General features: G+C 47.7%; 1 protein-coding gene across 1 annotated transcript in view; it reads left to right on the forward strand.

The window, feature by feature from the left end:
• Window positions 1-20,637, forward strand: part of ADAMTSL3 (ADAMTS like 3) — a 285,901-nt gene extending 265,264 nt beyond the window's left edge. The window contains exons 27-30 of the mRNA XM_081838660.1: window positions 2,501-2,705; window positions 11,899-12,008; window positions 15,444-15,658; window positions 16,090-20,637. Of these exons, the coding sequence (XP_081694786.1) occupies window positions 2,501-2,705; window positions 11,899-12,008; window positions 15,444-15,658; window positions 16,090-16,220 (661 nt within the window). The 3' untranslated portion in view covers window positions 16,221-20,637. The remainder of the gene's footprint in view (window positions 1-2,500; window positions 2,706-11,898; window positions 12,009-15,443; window positions 15,659-16,089) is intronic.
• Window positions 20,638-22,324: the final 1,687 nt, after the last annotated feature.

A 22,324-nucleotide genomic window follows, 5' to 3' on the forward strand; every position in this document is an offset into this window, starting at 1 on the left:
TCCTCCCCTGCTGTGGTCTCAGTAACAGCCCCTTTACCTACAGCTAATATTAGCTCTGGCAAGAGAACGTTTGCCCTTGGTACCTAGCTAGGAGGGATGCAGGAAAAATTATGCTTGGTCCACATTTTCCTGCAAATGTACCCACTTAACAATTCCCAAAACAATATGTGAACCACAGCACACAGCCACCTTTCAGAATTTGTGTTCTCTGCATTTTGCAAAACAGTTCAACAACAACAAATGTGTACAAAAAATGGATATGTTAGGGGAAAGCATGCATGAAAATGAATATCCAAATGAAAATAATATGCAAAAAAAATCATAATGGGGGGGGAATAGTTTATTTCACAAAATTGCATACGAAAACGTGTGTTGGAAGAAATGCACAATAAAATGCTGGCAATTTTTCATGAGAAGCAGAATTTAACATTGGTAAAATGAGAAATGAAAATTGACAGATATCCCCACCCCTGTTTGCTACATTGGCAATCATTCCCAGCTGGATGAAAAGGTCTCTGCCACTGGCGTCCTTACTTGGTATTGTGTTAAATTTACCTGCTGTTATTTTCTGTGTTGCTTTCAACTGTATTTAGCTGTTTTTATTGCACTTCGTACATTAACTTGAGATGTGTAGGGAAGGCAATGAATTTATGATAATGATGATGGTGATAAAGATAATAATATCCAATCAAAAGTCCATCTAATAGCGGCAGTATTTATGAGCATGGATATGCCATTTTCTTAACCACTGTGGCTAATAGCTGTTGAGAGAGCAGAATGCACTGCAGTGAGAAACCAGGAGCAAATTCAGCCAAGTTTAAATGCAGCAACGGTGCATTGGGGGGCAATCAGAGTGATGCTGGCTGTGGCAGCATCCTGGTAGCAGCACTGCTGATTGCTGGGACGGGACTGGGCATGGCAACACAGCGAGGTCCAGGGAAATCTGGGTTGGTCGCGGTGGCGCTGCAGGTGTGTGCAAACCTGCCAGATGCTGCCACAATCTCATCGCTTGGCCTCCCCGCTCCACCCCAGTGAATGCAGTGCAGCTGCCTTCAGAAAACTGCAGACGCTGCCTCTCCCTGCAACACACCGGTGCTGTTTAAATGTGCTGGTCATTCAACAAATAGACATAAACACACACAAAGCCTTACTTGTACAGCATTGCATGTACAGCCATTTAAACCAGATTTCTGGCACTGTGGCATACAGTTGGGCCACAGGTCCTTGGTGTGCTAATGATCTGGCAGAAGAGCTCCGCTGGATCCGATGGAAACCCAATCGAGTCCAGCATCTGGTTTGCATCACTTCCAGCCAGATTCCTCTGAGAAGCCCACAGGTGGTAAAGGGAGTGCAGTACAGAGGTACCTCGGGTCAAGAACTTAATTCGTTCTGGAGGTCCATTCTTAACCTGAAACTGTTCTTAACTCGAAGTACCACTTTAGCTAATGGGGCCTCCTGCTGCCGCTGTGCCGCCTTCGTGCAATTTCTGTTCTCATCCTGAAGCAAAGTTCTTAACCAGAGGTACGATTTCTGGGCTAGCGGAGTTTGTAACCTGAAGCATCTGTAACCTGAAGCGTCTGTAACCCTAGGTACCACTGTAGTCCTCTCCCCAGCAACTGGTATTCAGAGTCGTAGGCCACACTCTTGGCATACATTTAAAGCACTGTGGTGCCACTTTAAATGGCTCCCCCCCAAAAAAAGAATCCTGGGAACTGTAGTTTATTAGGGTGCCGGTAGTTGTTAGGAGACACCCATTCCTCTCACAGTTACAGTTCTCAGAGCTCCCTGTGAAGAAGAATTGATTGTAAAACTTGCCTGGGAATTGTAGCTCTGTGGGGGGAAGAGGGGCCTTCTAGCAACACTCATCACCATTGACAAATGACAGCTCCGAGACTGGTTAAAATGGTAGGATAGTGCTTTAAATATGTTCTGTTGATGTGGCTTGTGAATCTGAGCTTCCATATAGCCAATAGGTATCATGGATTTGGGACGCAGGTGGTGCTGTGGGTTAAACCACAGAGCCTAGGGCTTGCTGATCAGAAGGTCGGCGGTTCGAATCCCCATGACAAGGTGAGCTCCTGTTGTTTGGTCCCTGCTCCTGCCAACCTAGCAGTTCGAAAGCATGTCAAAGTGCAAGTAGATAAATAGGTACCGCTCAGGCGAGAAGGTAAACGGCGTTTCCATGCGCTGCTGTGGTTCTCCAGAAGCGGCTTAGTCATGCTGGCCACATGACCTGGAAGCTGTACGCTGGCTCCCTCGGCCAATAAAACGAGATGAGCACCGCAACCCCAGAGTCGGCCACGACTGGACCTAATGGTCAGGGGTTCCTTTACCTTTACCTATCATGGATTTACCATATAGCTGCCATGCACATTAGCCATCCTAACATCTGAAATCACAACAGATAGCCCATAGTGCTCTCTCGCTCTCGCTCTCTGTTATGATGTGACTGTTGTTACTTCTGCATTTTTGTCTCTGCTTTAACATTTTCTCTCTGCAGGTGGGCAACAAGTGCCTGGTCCGAGTGCTCGGCTTCATGTGGCAATGGGTTCCGCCGCCGGCAGAGAATCTGCAAGCAAGTCAGAGCCAATGGTACTGCTGTAACGTTGCCTCTGTCTGCTTGCACACACAAAGAGCATCCTTTGGAAAGGAAACCTTGTGTGGGACATTCGTGTACGGAATGGCTTATTCATCCATGGGGCCAGGTAATTAATTACCTGTTGATTGACTCATTAATAGATGTACTTCAGTCTACATCTATATCTACATATATAAATAAAATTTATTATGTATTATTATTTATAAATTTATTCTTATTCTTATTACACACAGCCTCCAGTGAGGTTTCCTACACAATATATAATTGAATACAGCCCAGCAATAATGCTTCATACACACTCAATTTATTGTATTTTAGCAGTTGTGTTTTGTTTGTTTTTTTGAGGATTTCTTTAAAGGAAATTAAACAGGATGGACCGAAAAATAATAATATAATACACCAACAGGCACAATCCCAGTGCGTTTCAGCAGAAAAATAAAAAAAAAAGGATCAAGGATTGGAGAAAGGGGGACAGGGAGATAAGGAGTCATCACAGGGAAAAGACAAGCAATGATACATTCTGTGTTTAGGTAAAGACTCTCCTCCCTGAAAGAGAGGGGAGTGGTTGTGGGCAGGAGCCTGAACACCGCCCCTAGCAGGGCATCCTTGGTGGCATCCTGATGTTGCATGTGCGAGTCACCCACCCTCCACTCCCATTGAGTTAGGGCTTAGGTCATTGGCCTTGCTATGGACCTTAGGTTGGTCGCCCCGGTTGCACGGGGGGCCTGGTAGGAGTTTTTCCATTTGGCATTAGGCTTTTTGGTTTTTTCGCCTACCTCGTAGCAATCGTCACAACTTTTGTGGTATTGGTGGGTAGGTTAGGCATTGGAATAATGTGCTGTGGTGTGTCGAAGTGCTAGGTGTGGCCATCGCCTATGCCTTCAATGTTTAGGGGTATTCCGTTAAAGGAATCTGGCGGTCGTGTATTCTGTCCGATGCCTGCTTGGCGGGAGGCCATGGCACGACCCTCAGTGACAGCAGGGGTGAGCCTATAGTTGGATTAGCATCAACAGGTAATGAACCCCTGGTGAATAAACCCACTTGTTTCGCGATCCAATGCCTAAGCCAATACCTTTTCATTGCTGTAATCAATAAAGTTGTGGCCTTTTCTAGCCCATTAACCTTATATCACGTGTCCCTGTGTCTTCTTTTCACGTCGTGGTGGTCGGGTCCTCGAACCACAACAGCTTAGAACCCAGGCATTTGACCAACTCACGCTAAGGTGAAAAAGTGTTTGGGGATATTTTATTTTATTTTATTTATTACATGGTTCACCATTTCACCTCACAACAACCCTGTGAGGTAGGTTAGGCTAAGAGACGGTGAGTGGCTCAAGGACACCCAGTGAGCTTCATGGCTGAGTGGGGATTCAAACCATGGCCTCCCAGGCCCTAGTCCAACACTCAAAGCCAGACTCAAAGCATGGTGAAATTCAGGAGGAAGGGAGGCAGATACCTTAAGCGCCATCACATCTCAAGAGTCCTTCAAGAAACCTGCGGCTGTGTACAATCTTCATATCAGCCCTATGAGGTACATTAGGCTAGAAGATAGCAACTAACGCAGGTATTTTCCCCAACTTCTATGAATTTTGAAGCCTGCTTTTTAATAATAATAATAATAATAATAATGTGTTATTGTTTATTTCCTATGCACTGCTTGATTGTAAAAGAAAAACATCAGAAGAGGTTTATAAGAAGCATAAAATGATGTTGGTAATTAACGGCATCTTGAAGTATATAAACAAACAAAGAAACAAACACATTAGTATTAGTATTATATAAATTTGTATACTGCTCTATAACCCTAGATCTCAGAGCAGTTCACAGCATAAAATCTCAATATAAAAAACAGAAAAGACAACCCCTTCCACAACACATTTTAAAAGGGCATAGGGTGTCAATATACTTTAACCAGCATTTAAAAACCTAAAGAATCTAAAAGACAATTCTGTTTTTTAAAAGCTGGATTAAAATGTCCAACCCAACGTTGATAATCAATAGCCAAAGGCCTGACAAAAGAGAAATGTTTTAGCCTTGTGCCTAAAGATGAGTAATGATTGCAGCAAGCGAGCCTTTCTAGGGAGAGTGGACGCTCGGGTTGCGAACGTGATCCATGCGGGAGACACGTTCGCAACATGCAGCGCCGCATCTGCGCACACGCGGGTTGCGATTCGGCGCTTCTGCGCATGCGCAAAGCATGATTTAGCGCTTCTGCGCATGTGCTGAAACCTGGAAGTAACCCGTTCCGGTACTTCCGGGTTTGTTGCGGTACGCAACCCGAAAACGCACAACCTGAAGCATCCGTAACCCGAGGTAGGACTGTACAAGCAGGGAGCCACCACTGGAAAAGGCCCGTCCTCATGCTGCATTTGCAAAAGGCACGCGGAAAAGTTGACCCAGGACCTTTATTCTGGGTGTTCAGCAGCTGGCAGCCCTTGACGCAAACCTGGGCCTTCTGAGCTGTGCTGTGTAGCTCCCTGATTCTCAGCCAGAGAGCCGAAAGACAGGTGGGGGATTTGCACAGTATCTGTTGGCCACGGTGCTTTGCAGCTGGCCGTTTGGAGCACAGGGAAGCGACGAGACGTGCTGCTGCAGAAAACGAGTGGCTGTCCGGGGGCCTTACTCAGCGACTCGGAGCGTTTGGCTCCATCCCGTGAGAACTCCCCTCCGAGCGGCAAAGTGCTTAGATGGCAGGCCGTGCCAAGATTATTATTATCTTTTGTTTCAGCTACTTTGATGAGATATTCTGCTGAAATATTTTTTCAGCGCTAATCATAACATAACACCACACCATGGAAACCACAGCCAAATATTTGACTTCTAATTTTGCTGTTGAATTAATTGTGACAGCAAGAGCCCAGCAAGGGGGGGGGGAGAAAAAGAACAACCCTTTCGTGGGCTTCTCCTGGAACAGTAGCAAGAGGCTGTGCTGTGGGAGGGATAGAACTGTCAATCAATGGCAGAATGGATGATGCTCTGCATACAGAAGACCTCTGATGCAATTCCCTGGCTGTATCTCAGGTGTTTGGAAAGACCTTTCTCCAACTGAGATCCTGGAGGGTCACTTCCAGCCAGAGTGGATGATACTAGGCTAGGTAGGAAGGGTGAGGCATCTGCTTCGCATGCAGAAGGGAATAGGTTTGTACCCAGTGTCACAATACACCAACCTAAGGTGTCACCATTAGCAATGGAAGGGCAAGCCTCACTGCTATTGTGACATTTCTCCCAGGTTCAGGTTAGGTCCCTCCCACCATGAGTGAATTGCAGCCATTCACTTCAGTTATTGGAAGTAAAGAGACCATCAAGGACACTCATACGGAATGGCCATAGCTCATTAGTACCAGGATGTGGGTGGCACTGTGGTCTAAACCACTGAGCCTCTTGGGCTTGCCGATCAGAAGGTCATTGGTTTGCATACCCGCAACTGAGTGAGCTCCCATTGCTTAGTCCCAGCTCCTGCCAACCTAACAGTTCGAAAGCATGCCGGTGCAAGTAGATAAATAGGTACCGCTGCGGCGGGAAGGTAAACGGCATTTCTATGCGCTCTGGCTTCTGTCACAGTGTTCCGTTATGCCAGAAGCAGTTTAGTCATGTTGGCCACATGACCCAGAAAGCTTTCTGTGGACAAACGCTGGCTCCCTCGGCCTGAAAGCGAGACGAGCGCCACACCCCATATGTCACCTTTAACCGGACTTAACCATCCAGGCATCCTTTACTTTTACCTTTAACTCATTAGGCTTCACATGCAAAAGGTCCCAAGGAAAGACTCCTGACTGGCACCCAGGAGCGTGGCTGTCAGCCAGAGTAGGCCAGACAACACTAAGCTACATGGCCCAATGGCCTGATGTGCTTTCTTATCTATGTCCTACATCAGGCATAGGCAAACTCGGCCCTCCAGATGTTTTGGGACTACAGCTCCCACCATCCCTAGCTAACAGGACCAGTGGTCAGGGATAATAATAATAATAATAATTTATTATTTATACCCCGCCCATCTGGCTGAGTTTCCCCAGCCACCCTGGGCGGCTCCCAATCAGTATTAAAAACAATACAGCATTACATATTAAAAACATCCCTGAACAGGGCTGCCTTAAGATGTCTTCTGAACGTCAGGTAATTCTTTATCTCTTTGACATCTGATGGGAGGGTGTTCCACAGGGCGGGCGCCACTACCGAGAAGGCCCTCTGTCTGGTTCCCTGTAGCCTCACTTCTCGCAGGGAGGGAACCGCCAGAAGGCCCTCGGCGCTGGATCTCAGTGTCCGGGCTGAACGATGGGGGTGGAGACGCTCCTTCAGGTATACAGGACCGAGGCCGTTTAGGGCTTTAAAGGTCAGCACCAACACTTTGAATCGTGCTCGGAAACTGTTATGTACTGAGTTGAATAGGATCCAAACTGCAGCAGTCTGATTGGTCCTAGAACAATAGGCTCCAAAAGGCAGCAGTCTGATTGGTCCTAGAACAATAGGATTCAGAATGCAGCAGTCTGATTGGTCCTAGAACAATGCAGCAGTATGATTGGTTAGCAGGAACCACCCAATCATGCTCCAGATAGAAGTGAATCCACAACCTGATTGGCCTACAGTAGAATCCTGGAATTAGCCAATCATGTGCAGCCCATTGTGTAAATAATGTATATAAAGCAGATACTTTGAGGGGACATTCATTCATTCCTCCTCACCACTATGAGCTGAATAAAGAGCATGAAATCACTTTGCGACTCTGAGTATATTTCACTGGCGACGAAGGTGGGATCCCGCTGAGCTGACTGCCACACACAGCACCGCAGCACCGCCACCTGCCGCACCGCTGCCTCGCACCGTGTATCCAGGCTTCAGCTCCGGGACACAAGGAACTCAGAATGGCAACTGACAGCAGCTTCTCGCCATTCAACCCAGCATCTGGAGACTGGGAAGCGTACGCCTCCCGTTTCACCTTCCTCCTAGAAGCCAAAGGGGTCACCGATGAAGAAGACGCCAAGAAGAGGGCAATATTCTTCAGCGTCTGCGGAGAGGAGACATTTGAAATCGCCCGGGCTCTCCTTGCGCCTGAAGACGTCGCTACTGTTCCATACAAAACAATAATGGAACAGCTGAAGGGGCACTTTTCGCCACAGCCCTCAGTGGTGGCTCGTCGAAATGCCTTCTACGCAAAGCGGCAAGCCCCTGGGGAAACCATAACTGGGTTTGTGACCTCTCTCCGCCAAGCTGCCCGGTTCTGCAACTTCTCAGAGCTGGAGAACATGCTTCGTGACCGCCTCGTCGGTGGCCTGAAGGATGAGAAGCTGCAACGACGCCTCTACGCTAAGAAGAACCTAACGTTCCAGGTCGCTCTGGAGGAGGCCCTGGCAACGGAAGCTGCTGAGAGGTCGACGCAAGAGGCACGGCTGAGCCAGCCGTCCCAACCGAGGATCCACCACGAAGACCTCACCAACGACTCGGGATCCGACAGGGAGGAGGTGCACCGAGTACAGCAGCGCACTAAAGCAGCCCACATACCACAGCTGCCTCGACGAGAAGGAGGGAACTGCGCAAGCTGTGGAGAAAGTCACGAGAGGAGGACCTGCCGTTTCCGCAACGCAGAGTGCAGGCAGTGCAGAAAATTGGGACACATCGCCCGGGTGTGTCGGGCTCGGCCCACCCGAAGCCAGGCATCAGATGACCAATCCAAGAGCCCCAGGTCCCGGGGCCCAACGCACCAAGGCAACTCGACGGAGCTCACAGACTTCCAGGTATACCAGTTGCCCCACCCCAACGTAGAGAAAATTTATGTAGAGGTACAGATAGAGGGGGCCCCATGCCGCATGGAGCTTGACACGGGTTCAACTCTATCCATAATCTCGGCAAGGACCTTAAGGAAACTGTGTCCTACTGGGGGTCCCAAACTCAGGCCGGCCCCATTCACCCTCTGGGACTTCCAGAAACGTAAGGTCCCCACAATGGGGGTGGGGACCTTCAGGGTGCAATACCGAGGGCGGACGCGGCAACTGGACTTGCTTGTGGTCAAGGGCCCCTACATTAACTTACTGGGGTTGGCATGGTTTGGACCACTGGGACTAGCCATCACCGGGGTGAACCACATGAGCTTACAAGTGGACGTGGACGCCATATGCAAGGAGTTTCCGGGGGTTTTCGATGGGAAATTGGGACAGTATACGGGCCCCCCCATTGCTCTACAGCTTGACCCCGCAGTACGACCAGTCAGGCTCAAGGCCCGCCGGGTCCCATTCGCCCTGAAACCCCGTATAGACGAGGAATTGGACCGACTCGTGGAGCAAGGAGTGCTGGAGCCGGTGCCTAATGCCCCCTGGGAAACCCCAATCGTCACACCCGTCAAGCCTAATGGTTCGGTCCGCATCTGCGCAGACTACAAATGTACCATAAACAAGGCCCTCATGGCCCATGCATACCCAGTGCCAGTGGTCAGCCATGTCCTTGCCACCCTGGCTGGGTCGAAAATTTTTGGCAAGCTGGACTTGGCCCAAGCATATCAACAGCTGCCAGTAGATGAGGCCACAGCAGAGGCACAGACGATTGTGACGCACAGAGGAGCGTTCAGGGTAAAGCGGCTGCAATTCGGGGTCAGCGTGGCACCAGGCATATTCCAGAATCTAATGGACTCTCTCCTTAAAGGGATTCCTGGTGTCACCCCCTTCTTTGATGATGTGTTGATTGCCGGGCCCACACCAGAGGAGTTTGAGGACCGCCTCCGCACTGTTCTGCACCGTTTCCAGATGGCGGGTCTCAAGGTGAAGCGGGAAAAATGTCTACTAGGAGTGCCTCAAGTGGACTTTCTGGGATTTATGGTGGATGCAGAAGGGGTTCACCCGACTGGGGACAAGGTACGGGCCATTTGTGATGCCCCAGCGCCCAAGAACAAGACTGAACTTCAGGCCTTCTTGGGATTATTGAACTTTTACCATTCCTTCCTTCCCCACAAGGCGGTGGTAGCGGAGCCCCTACACAGACTCCTGGACAAGCGGGCCCCTTGGGTGTGGGGCCAGCGCCAGGAGGCCGCATTCCAGGCAGTCAAGGACTTGCTTGTCTCAAACTCGGTCTTGGCACACTTCGACGAGAGGCTGCCGGTGGTGCTAGCATGCGACGCCTCGCCCTATGGCATCGGCGCTGTCCTGGGACACCAACTCCCGGATGGAAGAGAGGTACCGGTAGCATACTTTTCCCAGACACTCAACGAATCAGTAAATACAGAGAGGACCCGCGAGGCCGAAAGGACACCGGAACCAGAACCACGACTGAGCGAGCCGGTTGCGCCAGACCAAACAGCCCCATCCTTGGAACACGAGCCAGAACCTGAACCCCGGACCAGGGAACACCCCAGGCCGCAACGCACACGTAGGCCACCGGCGTACCTTGAGGACTATGAATGCGACCTTCCGGGCAGGACTGGAACTTAGAGGGGAGGGGTGTTATGTACTGAGTTGAATAGGATCCAAACTGCAGCAGTCTGATTGGTCCTAGAACAATAGGCTCCAAAAGGCAGCAGTCTGATTGGTCCTAGAACAATAGGATTCAGAATGCAGCAGTCTGATTGGTCCTAGAACAATGCAGCAGTATGATTGGTTAGCAGGAACCACCCAATCATGCTCCAGATAGAAGTGAATCCACAACCTGATTGGCCTACAGTAGAATCCTGGAATTAGCCAATCATGTGCAGCCCATTGTGTAAATAATGTATATAAAGCAGATACTTTGAGGGGACATTCATTCATTCCTCCTCACCACTATGAGCTGAATAAAGAGCATGAAATCACTTTGCGACTCTGAGTATATTTCAGAAACGTACTGGGAGCCAATGCAGATCTCTCAGAACCGGTGTTATGTGGTCCCGGCGGCCACTCCCAGTCACCAGTCTAGCTGCCGCATTCTGGATTAATTGCAGTTTCCGGGTCACCTTCAAAGGTAGCCCCACGTAGAGCGCATTGCAGTAGTCCAAGCGTGAGATAACTAGAGCATGCACCACTCTGGCGAGACAGTCCGCGGGGAGGTAGGGTCTTAGCCTGCGTACCAGGTGGAGCTGGTAGACAGCTGCCCTGGACACAGAGTTAATCTGCGCCTCCATGGACAGCTGTGAGTCCAAAATGACTCCCAGGCTGCGCACCTGGTCCTTCAGGGGCACAGTTACCCCATTCAGGACCAGGGAATCCTCCACACCTGCCCGCCTCCTGTCCCCCAAAAACAGTACTTCTGTCTTGTCAGGATTCAACCTCAATCTGTTAGCCGCCATCCAAACTCCAACCGCCTCCAGGCACTCACACAGGACCTTCACCGCCTTCACTGGTTCTGATTTAAAGGAGAGGTAGAGCTGGGTGTCATCTGCATACTGATGAACACCCAGTCCAAACCCCCTGATGATCTCTCCCAGCGGCTTCATATAGATATTAAAAAGCATGGGGGAGAGGACAGAACCCTGAGGCACCCCACAAGTGAGAGCCCAGGGGTCTGAACACTCACCCCCCACCACCACCCTCTGGACACGGCCCAGGAGGAAGGAGCGGAACCACTGTATAACAGTGCCCCCAGCTCCCAGCCCCTCTAGACGGTCCAGAAGGATGTTATGGTCGATGATGGGATTTGTAGTCTCAAAACATATGGAGAGCCGAGTTTGCCTATGCCTGTCCTACGTCAAGTCCAGGGGGGGAGCGGGTGGCCTTGGCTGTCTGCTTTTCTCCTCCTTAGTGTTGCCCTTGTAGAATTCAGCTGGGGAAAGAGGATAATAATAATAAGAAGAATATATTATTTATACCCTGCCCATCTGGCTGGGTTTCCCCAGCCACTCTGGGTGACTTCCAACAAAATATTAAAATACAGTTGTCCATCAAACATTAAAAGCTTCCCTAAACAGGGCTGCCTTCAGATGTCTTCTAAAAGTCAGGTAGTTGTTTATTTCCTTGACATCTGATGGGAGGGAGTTCCACAGGGCGGGTGCCACTACCGAGAAGGCCCTCTGCCTGGTTCCCTGTAATTTGGCTTCTCGAAGCGAGGGAACCGCCAGAAGGCCCTCAGCGTTGGACCTCAGTGTCTGGGCAGAACGATGGGGGTGGAGATGCTCCTTCCGGTATACTGGACTGAGACTGTTTGGGGATGGGGATAAAACAACAACTAGTCAGCTTCACCTGTCATTGACTCTTAGCCTCTGACTGCCCCTGCTGCTGGGCTCCCTATCTTCCACCTTACCAGCCCCAATGGGTACCTGCCACACAAGGTTTAACTATTTGCATCTCGTACCGGGAGGTGCAGATCTCCACGTCTCTGACTGGTGTTGTTTATCCCCTTCCTTTTCAGTGCACAGGCCAATGCACAGGTCGCGGAGTAGGCTTACAGCATCGCCTTGTTCAGTGTCAGCATTGGAACGGATCCGTGGTATCGAACTCACTGTGCGATGAAACGAGCAGGTACAGTTGCCATCCGATAGGAATGGCCCTTTACCACTTTTAACACTTCCAGCAGATGTTGCGTCACACATTATTTTTAACAGATGCTGCTGGGAAGTTCTGGGTCAGTGGTTGCCTCATCTTGCCACCCTTGCGCAGCCCCTTTGATGTTTAGTTAGGTTATGGCTGCTTGCCATAACTACCACTCCTAAATCAGAATTGGAGCCTTTTCTTCTTCTTCTGTTAGCAGCAGGCTGTCCTCCAAGAGCTGAAGTAATGACAGAAGCTGGAAATTTCATTTCATTTCACTTTTAATTTGTATACCACCTTCCTATATTACTATGCAGCAACAAAATATACAACAAAGAACACACACCTTACAATAATCTGATGCAATACAAAAAGCCATAATAAAGCCATAATAAAACATAACTTTATAATGGAACACCTTATATCAATAAAGTAATATTCAATAATCTATTAGGATATATTAGTACAGTCAGGGATGTGGGTGGCGCTGTGGGTTAAAACACAAAGCCTAGGACTTGCCGATCAGAAGGTCGGTGGTTCAAATCCATGCGACGGGGTGAGCTCCCGTTGCTCGGTCCCTGCTCCTGCCAACCTAGCAGTTCGAAATCATGTCAGAGTGCAAGTAGATAAATAGGTACCACTCCGGTGGGAAAGTAAACGGTGTTTCCGTGCACTGCTCTGGTTCGCCAGAAGTGGCTTAGTCATGCGGGCCACATGACCCAGAAGCTGTACGCCGGCTCCCTCGGCCAATAAAGCGAGATGAGCACCGCAACCCCAGAGTTGTTGGTCACGACTGGACCTAATGGTCAGGGGTCCCTTTACCTTTACCTTGGTTCTCAAACTTAATCCATTCTGGGAGTCCGTTCGACTCCCGAAACCATTCGAAAACGAAGGTGCTGCTTCCAGTTGGCTGCAGGAGCTTCCTGCACTCAGTCGGAATCCACGTCGGATGTTCAGCTTCTGAAAAAACGTTCACAAACTGGAAGACTTACTTCTGGGTTTGCGGTGTTCAGGAGCCAATTTGTCCAACAACTAAGCCCTTCATGACCCAAGGTACCACTGTACACAATAAAATTAACTCTCAAAACATCAGTAATTAAACAGAAATCTGAGACTGGAAGGCCAAATGGAGCCCCCAGGCCACTCTCTCTGACCCTGGGATTCCCCCCAGGCCACATCCCTCACTGTCCTTGCTTCACACCTTCCTTGAGTGTTTTTGCCAGGCTGGGATATGTCATTGAACTCTGCTTATAGCTCTCTCTTGCCTGGATGTGGAATAGAGGGAGTGTAGAAATGAACCAACTGTACCAGTTCTTTGTTTTGCCTACTTTCACCTCTGGTTCTGCCAACCACTGGAATGTGGTCCTCAGAAGGCTGACCAGAAGTGAATGTGACCAACAGACTGCATTCTGACATGTGTGAAGGCAAGTATAGCTGCTCTCTTGGGTCTCCATCCTCCTGGCATCTGCCGGGATGATGTAGGGCTCTTGCCCAACATCTCTCAGAGTGTGGCTATCTTCAGAACCGCAGGGTACAGTCAAGATTTTTCCAGCCTGGCAGAGCTGATTCTAGCCAGGCTCTTTGTAGTTCTTCACTGGCCATCCAAAGTAGACCTGGTCAACATCAGGACTGTGGATGTTCTCCTGTGATTTGGCTGCCAGTGTTACTGCAGAGGTAAGCAAACTTCCAGGGAAATTGTAAAAGTGGAGACAGAACATCTGACACACTTAAATGTAAATTTAGAAATTTAAGAGCATTCCTGTTTACCGAGGCATTTGATGACAGGAGGCACTGTTCCCTGGCAGCTCTGTGATCACTTGTTTTCGTTTTTAAAAGAAAGTAAGTTTTATTGTTGCTGTGTTTGCTGCTCTGAGCTCATTTGGGAGGAAGCTGAATAAACCATCACCACCAGGCCAGTTTATTTTTGGATCTAGTGAGGAGAGGTGCTTGAGAAACCTCATGATACATTTGGGGGTAAGAAGGTGGACAAAGGATTGCCTGCTTGGCCACCAGTGGCTGAACCATTGCAGTTTTCCATCTTAGTAATCACAGGGAGATAACAAGGTGCCCTGCCAAGCTGTGATTGAGGTCTTGCATGTTCTCTGCCCCCAGGGCAAATCGTGGCAAGCCAGGTAAAGGTAAAGGTACCCCTGACCGTTAGGTCCAGTTGCGGACGACTCTAGGGTTGCTGAGCTCATCTCGCTCTATAAGCCAAGGGAGCCGGCGTTTGTCCACAGACAGCTTCCAGGTCATGTGGCCAGCATGACTAAGCCGCTTCTGGCGACTCAGAGCAGCGCACGGAAACGCCATGTACCTTCCTGCCGGAGCGGTACCTATTTATCTACTCACACTTTGAGGTGCTTTCAAACTGCTAGGTTGGCAGGAGCAGGGACCGAGCAACGGGAGCTCACACCGTTGCAGAGATTCGAACCGCCAACCTTCTGATCGGCAAGTCCTAAACCACAGAGCCACCCACGTCCCTATGGCAAGCCAGGTAGGGCAAGTCAAAAGCCAGGAATTGTGCCCCTCTTGCCACGCCAACTGAGTAGATGCTACTACTCTCCTATGAAAATACGCTTGACCCCAATACCCTCTGTATTTAACATGAAGAAAGATGGGGATTGGGGTAAATGTCAAAGTTTGCCCAACGACACAGTAGGATTTATTGTTTGTAGTGGGGTTGTGGCAGAAATAAAACAAAACTCCAGGCTATGGGTTATCTATTTGCACATTTTTACCCTACCCTTCAACCAAAAAGGCTCTTGAGAGAAGTTCCTGCCTGGAGTTTTTAGGAGACCCTGTTTGCCTCAAAGAGCTGCAACTCCCAGACCGGTTTAACAAGTAATCCCTCTTCCCAGGGAACTATGGGATTTGTAGTTCCGTGAGGGGAACAGGCCGCTGCCGCCACAATCTGCCACCTGAGTCACTTTTGCTCAGCATGGCTCATGATAGGACTGCCCCAACTGAAAGGGGAATTCTACCAATGGCAGCTCAGAACCAGAGTGGTTGTTGTGAGACTGAATTTCACATACTGACCTGGAACTATGCAGAGGATTATTTTGCCTGTACAGTGGTACCTCGGGTTAAGTACTTAATTCGTTCCGGAGGTCCGTACTTAACCTGAAACTGTTCTTAACCTGAGGTACCACTTTAGCTAATGGGGCCTCCTGCTGCTGCCATGCCGCCGGAGCACAATTTCTGTTCTCATCCTGAAGCAAAGTTCTTAACCTGAAGCACTATTTTTGGGTTAGCAGAGTCTGTAACCTGAAGCATATGTAACCTGAAGCATATGTAACCCGAGGTACCACCGTAGTCTTCTAGTACGTTTGTAGTGACGTTACGTCCTAAATAACATCGACCATCGGATTCAGTCTCAAACAACATTTTATTGGGGGCTTTTCTCCCACCTACCCCACCTTTCTGCAGGCCATTGATGAGAAGAAACTGCTCTACAGACAAATGTGACGTGTATTGGAGGGCGGGCCCTTGGCGACCGTGCACTGTAGATTGTGGAAGTGGATTCCAGTCACGGCAAGTCAGCTGCATACACAGGAGAAATAAGAGGCCCGTAGGAGATCCGTCGTGCGCCTGGAGGAAGAGACCAGTGACCTGGAAACACTGCAATGTCACTTCTTGTGACAGTATGTAAACATTTATTTCCATTTTTGAACTCTCCGGTTGCTTGTGGCAATTGCATGTAGACAGTGGCGCTGAACTCTTAGTTCCGTAATGAACATGATAAGCCGTCAACCAAACCCCACCCTCCCATACAATACAATGGTGCGACATTGGTGTGCCCCAGTTCGGCAAAGGGCTTGATTCTGAAGAACTAAAATGCAAAACAACTCCCAAGATAGGCTCAAGTTAGTGCAACGGACTGGACCCCTGGCCGTTGAATGCAGCTCGTTCAGAGCAGCCTGCAGATTATTCTGCCCATAGTGTTGTTGTGCAAGACCTGAGAGGGAAGGAGAAAGGATGTGAACATTATCTAGGTCTCCCGTTCGCATTTGCCCGAGCCGAGATGCTATAACTGCCCTTTTTCATTCTTGTTGCATTTCAATGTATTTTTCAGAAGGCGAATGCATGGATACAACTCACTACTGTACATTTGTAAAGCAGCTAAAATTATGCATGATAGACATCTACAAACAAAGGTGTTGTCAGTCATGTGAAGAGCATTACCCTTCTGTGGGAAGTTCATGATGTCGCAGCGAAGATATCGCATGAAGAGAATGTTGTTTCAATCCAGCCTGCTCTGGACAATATAGACAATCAACCAAGAACATGTGGTGGGGAAGGGGAAATGGATGAATAGAACATGCTATGGATAGTCCAAGCTGGGTTTTCCATTTTCTCTCCTCGACTCCTACCCACACCGGCTCTGTTGCAACTTAAGCATGGTGTTGGAAACATCAGTTTTAATGGGGTTGCAAGTGATTCATTGGCTATCAAGTAATGCTCCCTGCCTCATGAAGACAATTCGAGTTTAGCAATTGTTGACAACTATTCCAAAAATACTGAAATGCAGCCACAACTCATATCTGCTTGTTGCCTTTCTGGTTTGATCCACATCAGTACAATTCTCAAAGTATATGGATTCAGCCATTTGTAGCTGTAATATTTTCCCCCAGAGGCTGCATTTCCTTAGCGTTTGAGAAAAGGACATTGTCACAGGTCTTGTTTTATTGAGATTAGCTGTCGAACGTATCCCCATTTTGCTTTCCTTCCTTCATTTAAGCGCCTGCAGTAAAAGGCAATGTACCTGACATGATGGTTTTCAGACCTGCTATGGGATCGTTTTCTAATCGACGAGGCGTCATTTGGGGCAGGGGGCAGGTTCCCCAAACGTCTGCTTCAGCCTTGCAGGAATGTGATCAAAGCCAGGGCATGATTCATTGAATGTGAAAACTGGATGCAAGAGGGTTTCTACATGGGAGCTTGGAATTTGCGTTAGGGGTCTGAGCAGTTTCCCCTTCTGCTTGGTCAGATGAGAAATGAGAGTGGTTCTCTGGGCCAAGGGTGCCTGTCAGGCTGGATTGCCCTTGAAGAAACCTTCTATATACTTTTCCAGTCATTGGAAAGAAAGAAAGGGGGGGGGGGACCAAACAAAACAGAAAGAGCTGTTCTTCATTGAGACAGACATATGTTAAGTATCAGTTTCAATTTGTTTCCATTCATCCTGACTATCATACATTTAGTGATTGCATGCTAGTAAATTCGCAAAACTACAACCTCAAGTAGCTCTTTTCTTCCGCGCAAATTATGTGTGCAAAGCCTGCCAAGAAGCCAGTTTTTGATTCTCGAAAAAATACAAACAATATGGAAATATAAATAAATGCAGCCACATTTGAAATAATGTATACCATTCTGGCTGGCCCGCCTCAAAAAGGAAAATCTGGAGCTGGGAAAAGTACCATGGGGTGGGGAAGCACAAATGATCAAGAGGTCAAAATATTTTTCTTATGAAGGAAGGCTTAAAGACCCTTAATTTAACTAAGGCTGCAATCCTAACCCCACTTAACTGGGAGTAAGCCCCATTCAACTCCATAGGAATGACTTCTGAGTAGACAATATATTTATTGAGCTGCACTGTAAGAGGGACATGGCAGAAGAGAGCTAGGTAACTTGGTGGCATCCTGATGTTGCATTGCAGCTCCCATCATTGGACACACTGGTTGGTGGTGGTGGGCACTGGAGTCCAACAACTGGGGAGGGGGGGTGGTACCACATTGCCTACCCACCACCCAAATGTTTATAAAATTAAGTGAAGTGGATAGACAGAAGGTTCACATGTCTTTCTCCCATAATATTAGAATTCAGAGTCTCTCAGTGAAATCGATTGACATTATTTTAGGACAGGAAAGAAGCACCGCATCACACAATGCAGAATTCACCCATGGAATTTGCGGTCCGCTGGCTTATGTGAGGTGATAAAGCAAATTCACAGCACAAAGTGATTAGACAAAGTCATGGCAGAGGAGATGCATAATGGACCAGGAAAGGGGATGAGAGGAGTGCTTCCCCAGGACTGACATCACAGCTGATGGAGTTTCCTTGCTCTGGCAAATGAATAATGTGGCTTTCAGGATTGTGACAGATTGGCAGAGAGGGGGGTGAAAATCAAAGGCTGGGTACTTCTTTCCTTTCCTTTGTCAAGGTTCCTTCTTCACCCTAGCAGTTTAAATGGTGAAACTTTTTTTGCTTTTTTTTTGTATTTCTGATGTAAGTTAAAGGTTGCATTTTGGCTGACTATAGATCTCTTTGTAAGCGCCAGCATCTTTTGCAAGTGAAACCTGTGCACTCAATATTAAGTGTCAATGAATTCAGTGTAGCTTACTTCTTTACAGTCCTGCCACGTGGCTGATTGGGGATGTAAACCTGGGTCTCCCCCATCAAATTACAACACACTAACCTCTAACCTCCCCCCACCCCACCCCCTTTGCTTGCTCACTGTTCTATGATTGTCAGCTGACCCAAATCAGTTTGGTATTATACTGCTCTTTGGGAGTTCCATATAATGAAGACAGCTGTCTGCATTTTGAGACTCTCCTTTGAGAGGTTAGGTGAGGAGGCTGTTGTGATGAGCTCCCTGTGGCAATCACACAGGGTCCCCGGACGTTTGACAGTCTATCGATCCCTGTGCCACCACTGTGATTGCTTCCCCGCTGCCACCAACCCATTTCACTCGGGTACACACGGAGTCCAGACAGTTAACATTAAACCAAATAAACAAGTTTATTTTATAAGCCTTAACAAGTTTATGGTTTCAGATAATTTTTCTTGTCAGTTTCTTTACTGGCCTATACCTTCCTAATAACTTCTAACTGATTATCCCAACTGTCTATCTGACTCCTTTTAACAGATTCACTCTCTCACATCAAACCACAGACTTATCCTCCCTCTCTCTTCTCTAACACCTGACTGACTCCTTAACAACACTAACTCTAACTCCTCCCCTTGGGTTCCCACTTGTCAATCACTTCACACTCATTTAACCCTTTCCTTATGACCCAGCATGGTGTCACCTAGGAGGGCAAACGCCACACTCCCCTCACTTCAAAAATTTGCCATTGCACCACTGGTGCATGGAAAGCACTGTAGAACCTCCAGGCTCAGAGGCAGTGCACCATTGAATACGTGACACAGAGAAATGATCAACACGGATAGCCTAATGCCTTTGTGCCCTGCTTGAATGTTTGCCAGGAGGTGGAGGTATCTGACTGGTCACTAAGCAGAATGCAAGATAGAGGATAGCCTGCATCAGGGCTCTTTTGATACTGTTAAGCCTCTAGTAGAAAAAGAAAATGTTATTGCTGTTTTCAGATTTAACTGGCTTGCTTTTTATTTGCAAGTCCTGTGCTCTTGCATAAATGCCCAAAGGCAAATTTGGTTGAACTGGGCCCTCTGCTGATGGGCCAGAAAAGAAACAGCAGAGATTTTGTCCAGAGGGTGTTAGAGGAAAAATTAATGCACCATGATTTTGGTTTTGCCTCTGCTAATTAAACTAATGCTGCTGTACAGAAAACCTTTCACGTGGGTAACCGTGGCCTTTGCTGACAGCAAGAAAAGCGATATAGACCCACTCAGTGTAATGATATGGACGCTAAATACCTTGGGCCAATTAGCAGTCAGTAGAATCAAGAGGTAAAGTTTTTCCAGGTGGGAGAATTGCATATTTGAATGTTCAAAATGCTGGGGAGGAGGACGGGGAAAACCCCTGCAGATAGTAGCCTGGTTTCCGCAACATGGTAGGCCAAACCTTTTTTAGCAAAACTTTTTTTTACCAGAACTGCACAAACATGGTGGCTCTGAGAGAGGAGCTTGCAAGAAATGGGTGAGCATCTCCGTTTCGGTTTCTCTTATTTTTCCAAGTTCAGTTTTCCACATTTCTGTATTTGTTTAAAAAACCACCCTCATGAAAATTCATCAGTGTTTTAATGCAGATTTCTCCCAAGTGACACTTTTTCTGTTAATTTCAGTAATGTGTGTATTTTTATGGATTCTTTACCCCAGTGTGGTGTGTATTTTTTGTACACGTTATTAAGCTGGAGACCTGCGCTGCAAAATTCAGAGAAGTGCAAGTTTTTAAGGATGGCTGTGTTAGTTTTACCACTTAATTCTCCCCATATAAACTGTCCCTTTTGACACATTGGTGTCAGCAGGAGTGCAGAGAGCCTGCACTTAACTTTAAAATGATTAACTTTGGCTGCCCAAGCTTTTTAAATCAGCCATGGGTCTTGTTTGTTTATACCATTTTTAAATTAAAACATGTAATATACTTTTGTATATATTTATTACCTGATCTAAAAGTGCAATATTTTTTGTACAGTGTGTAATAAAAGATTTTGGAACTTTTTTTTCTTGTTTACTGAAACTTACCAAATGTTTTTATTTTGTATTTAATATTTGTAAAGAATGAACTGCTAGCATCCCTGTTTTGCTAGTACTTTGGTTATAAATGCATGTCCTAGGGAAGCATAGCTGTGGGTGATGGTTGCAGCAGATGGATATGGTCCTCTGTAGCCAATTCCACTGCTGCTACATTAACCGAAGATGTCTAATATTATTTGTTCACTGGCTTAACTTTGGTATTCACAAAAATAAACACTCCTTTTGGCTATCCCAGTTGCTTTTACTATATGGAAACGGTTTGTTAGTGGCATTTTTCAGGTTCTTTACACAGTGCATTGTTAAAACTATGAAATGTGCTCCCAACTTGGATGCATAGCTGCCAACTTACAGATTTGAAAATAAGGGACCAACAGCCTCGAAAATAAGGGATCAGCAGCCAAAATAAGGGATTTTAGTCAGCCAGCTGAAATACAAAGTTAAAAGGGACCAGATAATTTGGGAGAGCAGCACCGGTTTTTAGCCCTTCGTTTCCAGAGGTTGCTGCTCAAGACACCAGCTGATGAAACACTGCAATTAAATAACTACAAGCAGCAACCACTTTCCACGCAAAACGAAGTCCAAGCTACGAAGATGCCGCTGCACTTCTGTATCTTTTCTCTCGTGCTCCATCTGCAGCTCTCAGTTCCATCAGGCGGGGCAGGAGGAAGGGGGGGGAATAGCGCCCGAAGTAAACCCGCAGATCAGACCGTCTATGCTAGTCTACCACTACAAATCTATGGGAGAAGTGCTTGCGGTCCTTCCTCCACTTTCCCCCTCTATGGTTAGCCCTTGGAACATCTGCCTCCTCCTCCTCTCTCTGAACTGCTTTCTCTATGGTTGCCCTCGCTCTCCTCTCAAGGCTCCTCAGTCCCGGTGGGCGGGGGGCTCCTGGGGGCCGAGGCTGGTGAGAGGAGGCCGGAGCGGGCCGGGCAGCCAAGCAACACAGTTGGAGCCTCCCTCCTCCCTGGCCATCAGGGAGGGAAGGAGAGGAGCTGCTTCCTTTGAAACCCGGGAAATTTAAGAGACATCATCAATAAGGGACAGCAGCGATACACGGCGCTGGGATAAGGGACTTTGCCGCCAAATAAGGGACGGTTGACAGCTATGCTTGGATGGCTTCAGAAGATTAGACAAATCAGTGGAGGACAATGGTTACTGGTCATGATGGCTATACTCAGCCTCCACAGGCAGAAGCAGTATTGGCTCCGAATATCAGTTGCTGGAAATAACGGGGAGAGAGCTCTGGTGCTTACGGTAGGTCCTGCTTGCAGGCTTCCTCTGGGCACCTGGTTGGCCACTGTGAGAACAGGATGGTGGAACGAAATGGGCCTTTGGGCTGATCTAGCAGGCTCTTCTTATGTCCTTGACAGGGTGGGCAGAGCAGGCAAGTACCCAAACCAGACATTGATTTCAAAGCAACATCAAATCCCACCCAAGGCAGCAACATAGGAAGCCCCCTCAAAAGAATCCTTGCCAGCCAGTTCAGCTGCATAAATCCACATTTCTGGTCTGTTTCCTGCCTCTATTCTAACCGCTGAACTGGTTCTCTCATGCTTACGCCCAGGGAGCTGAATGTGTTGAGCTGGCACCCTTGGCAAGCGTTGCATTTGAAGGAAAGTGAGGAAATATAGAAGGAATATCAGAGTCTCTAGATTCACAACAGTCACTGGTGTCGGGTGGAAAACTCAGCAAAATGGAATCTTTTCCAGATATTTTTGTAGTGCTTAATTTTTCTGCAGGAATTTTTGTGTTTTGTATGTTAGTAATAATTCATGAATAGCAACAGAAAATAAACATTGAGCAAGCTTGTCAGGTTCAAAGTTTTGTCATGCTAAATTAAATCACTCTCAAGGTCATCAGATTTTTTTTTTCCTGATGCCAATTATCCCAGTTTTCAAATTCAAAATTTTCTGGAA

The sequence above is a fragment of the Podarcis erhardii genome (genome assembly GCF_964252035.2).
Source record: "Podarcis erhardii genome assembly, chromosome: 14".
NCBI classification, from domain to species: Eukaryota; Metazoa; Chordata; class Lepidosauria; order Squamata; family Lacertidae; genus Podarcis; species Podarcis erhardii.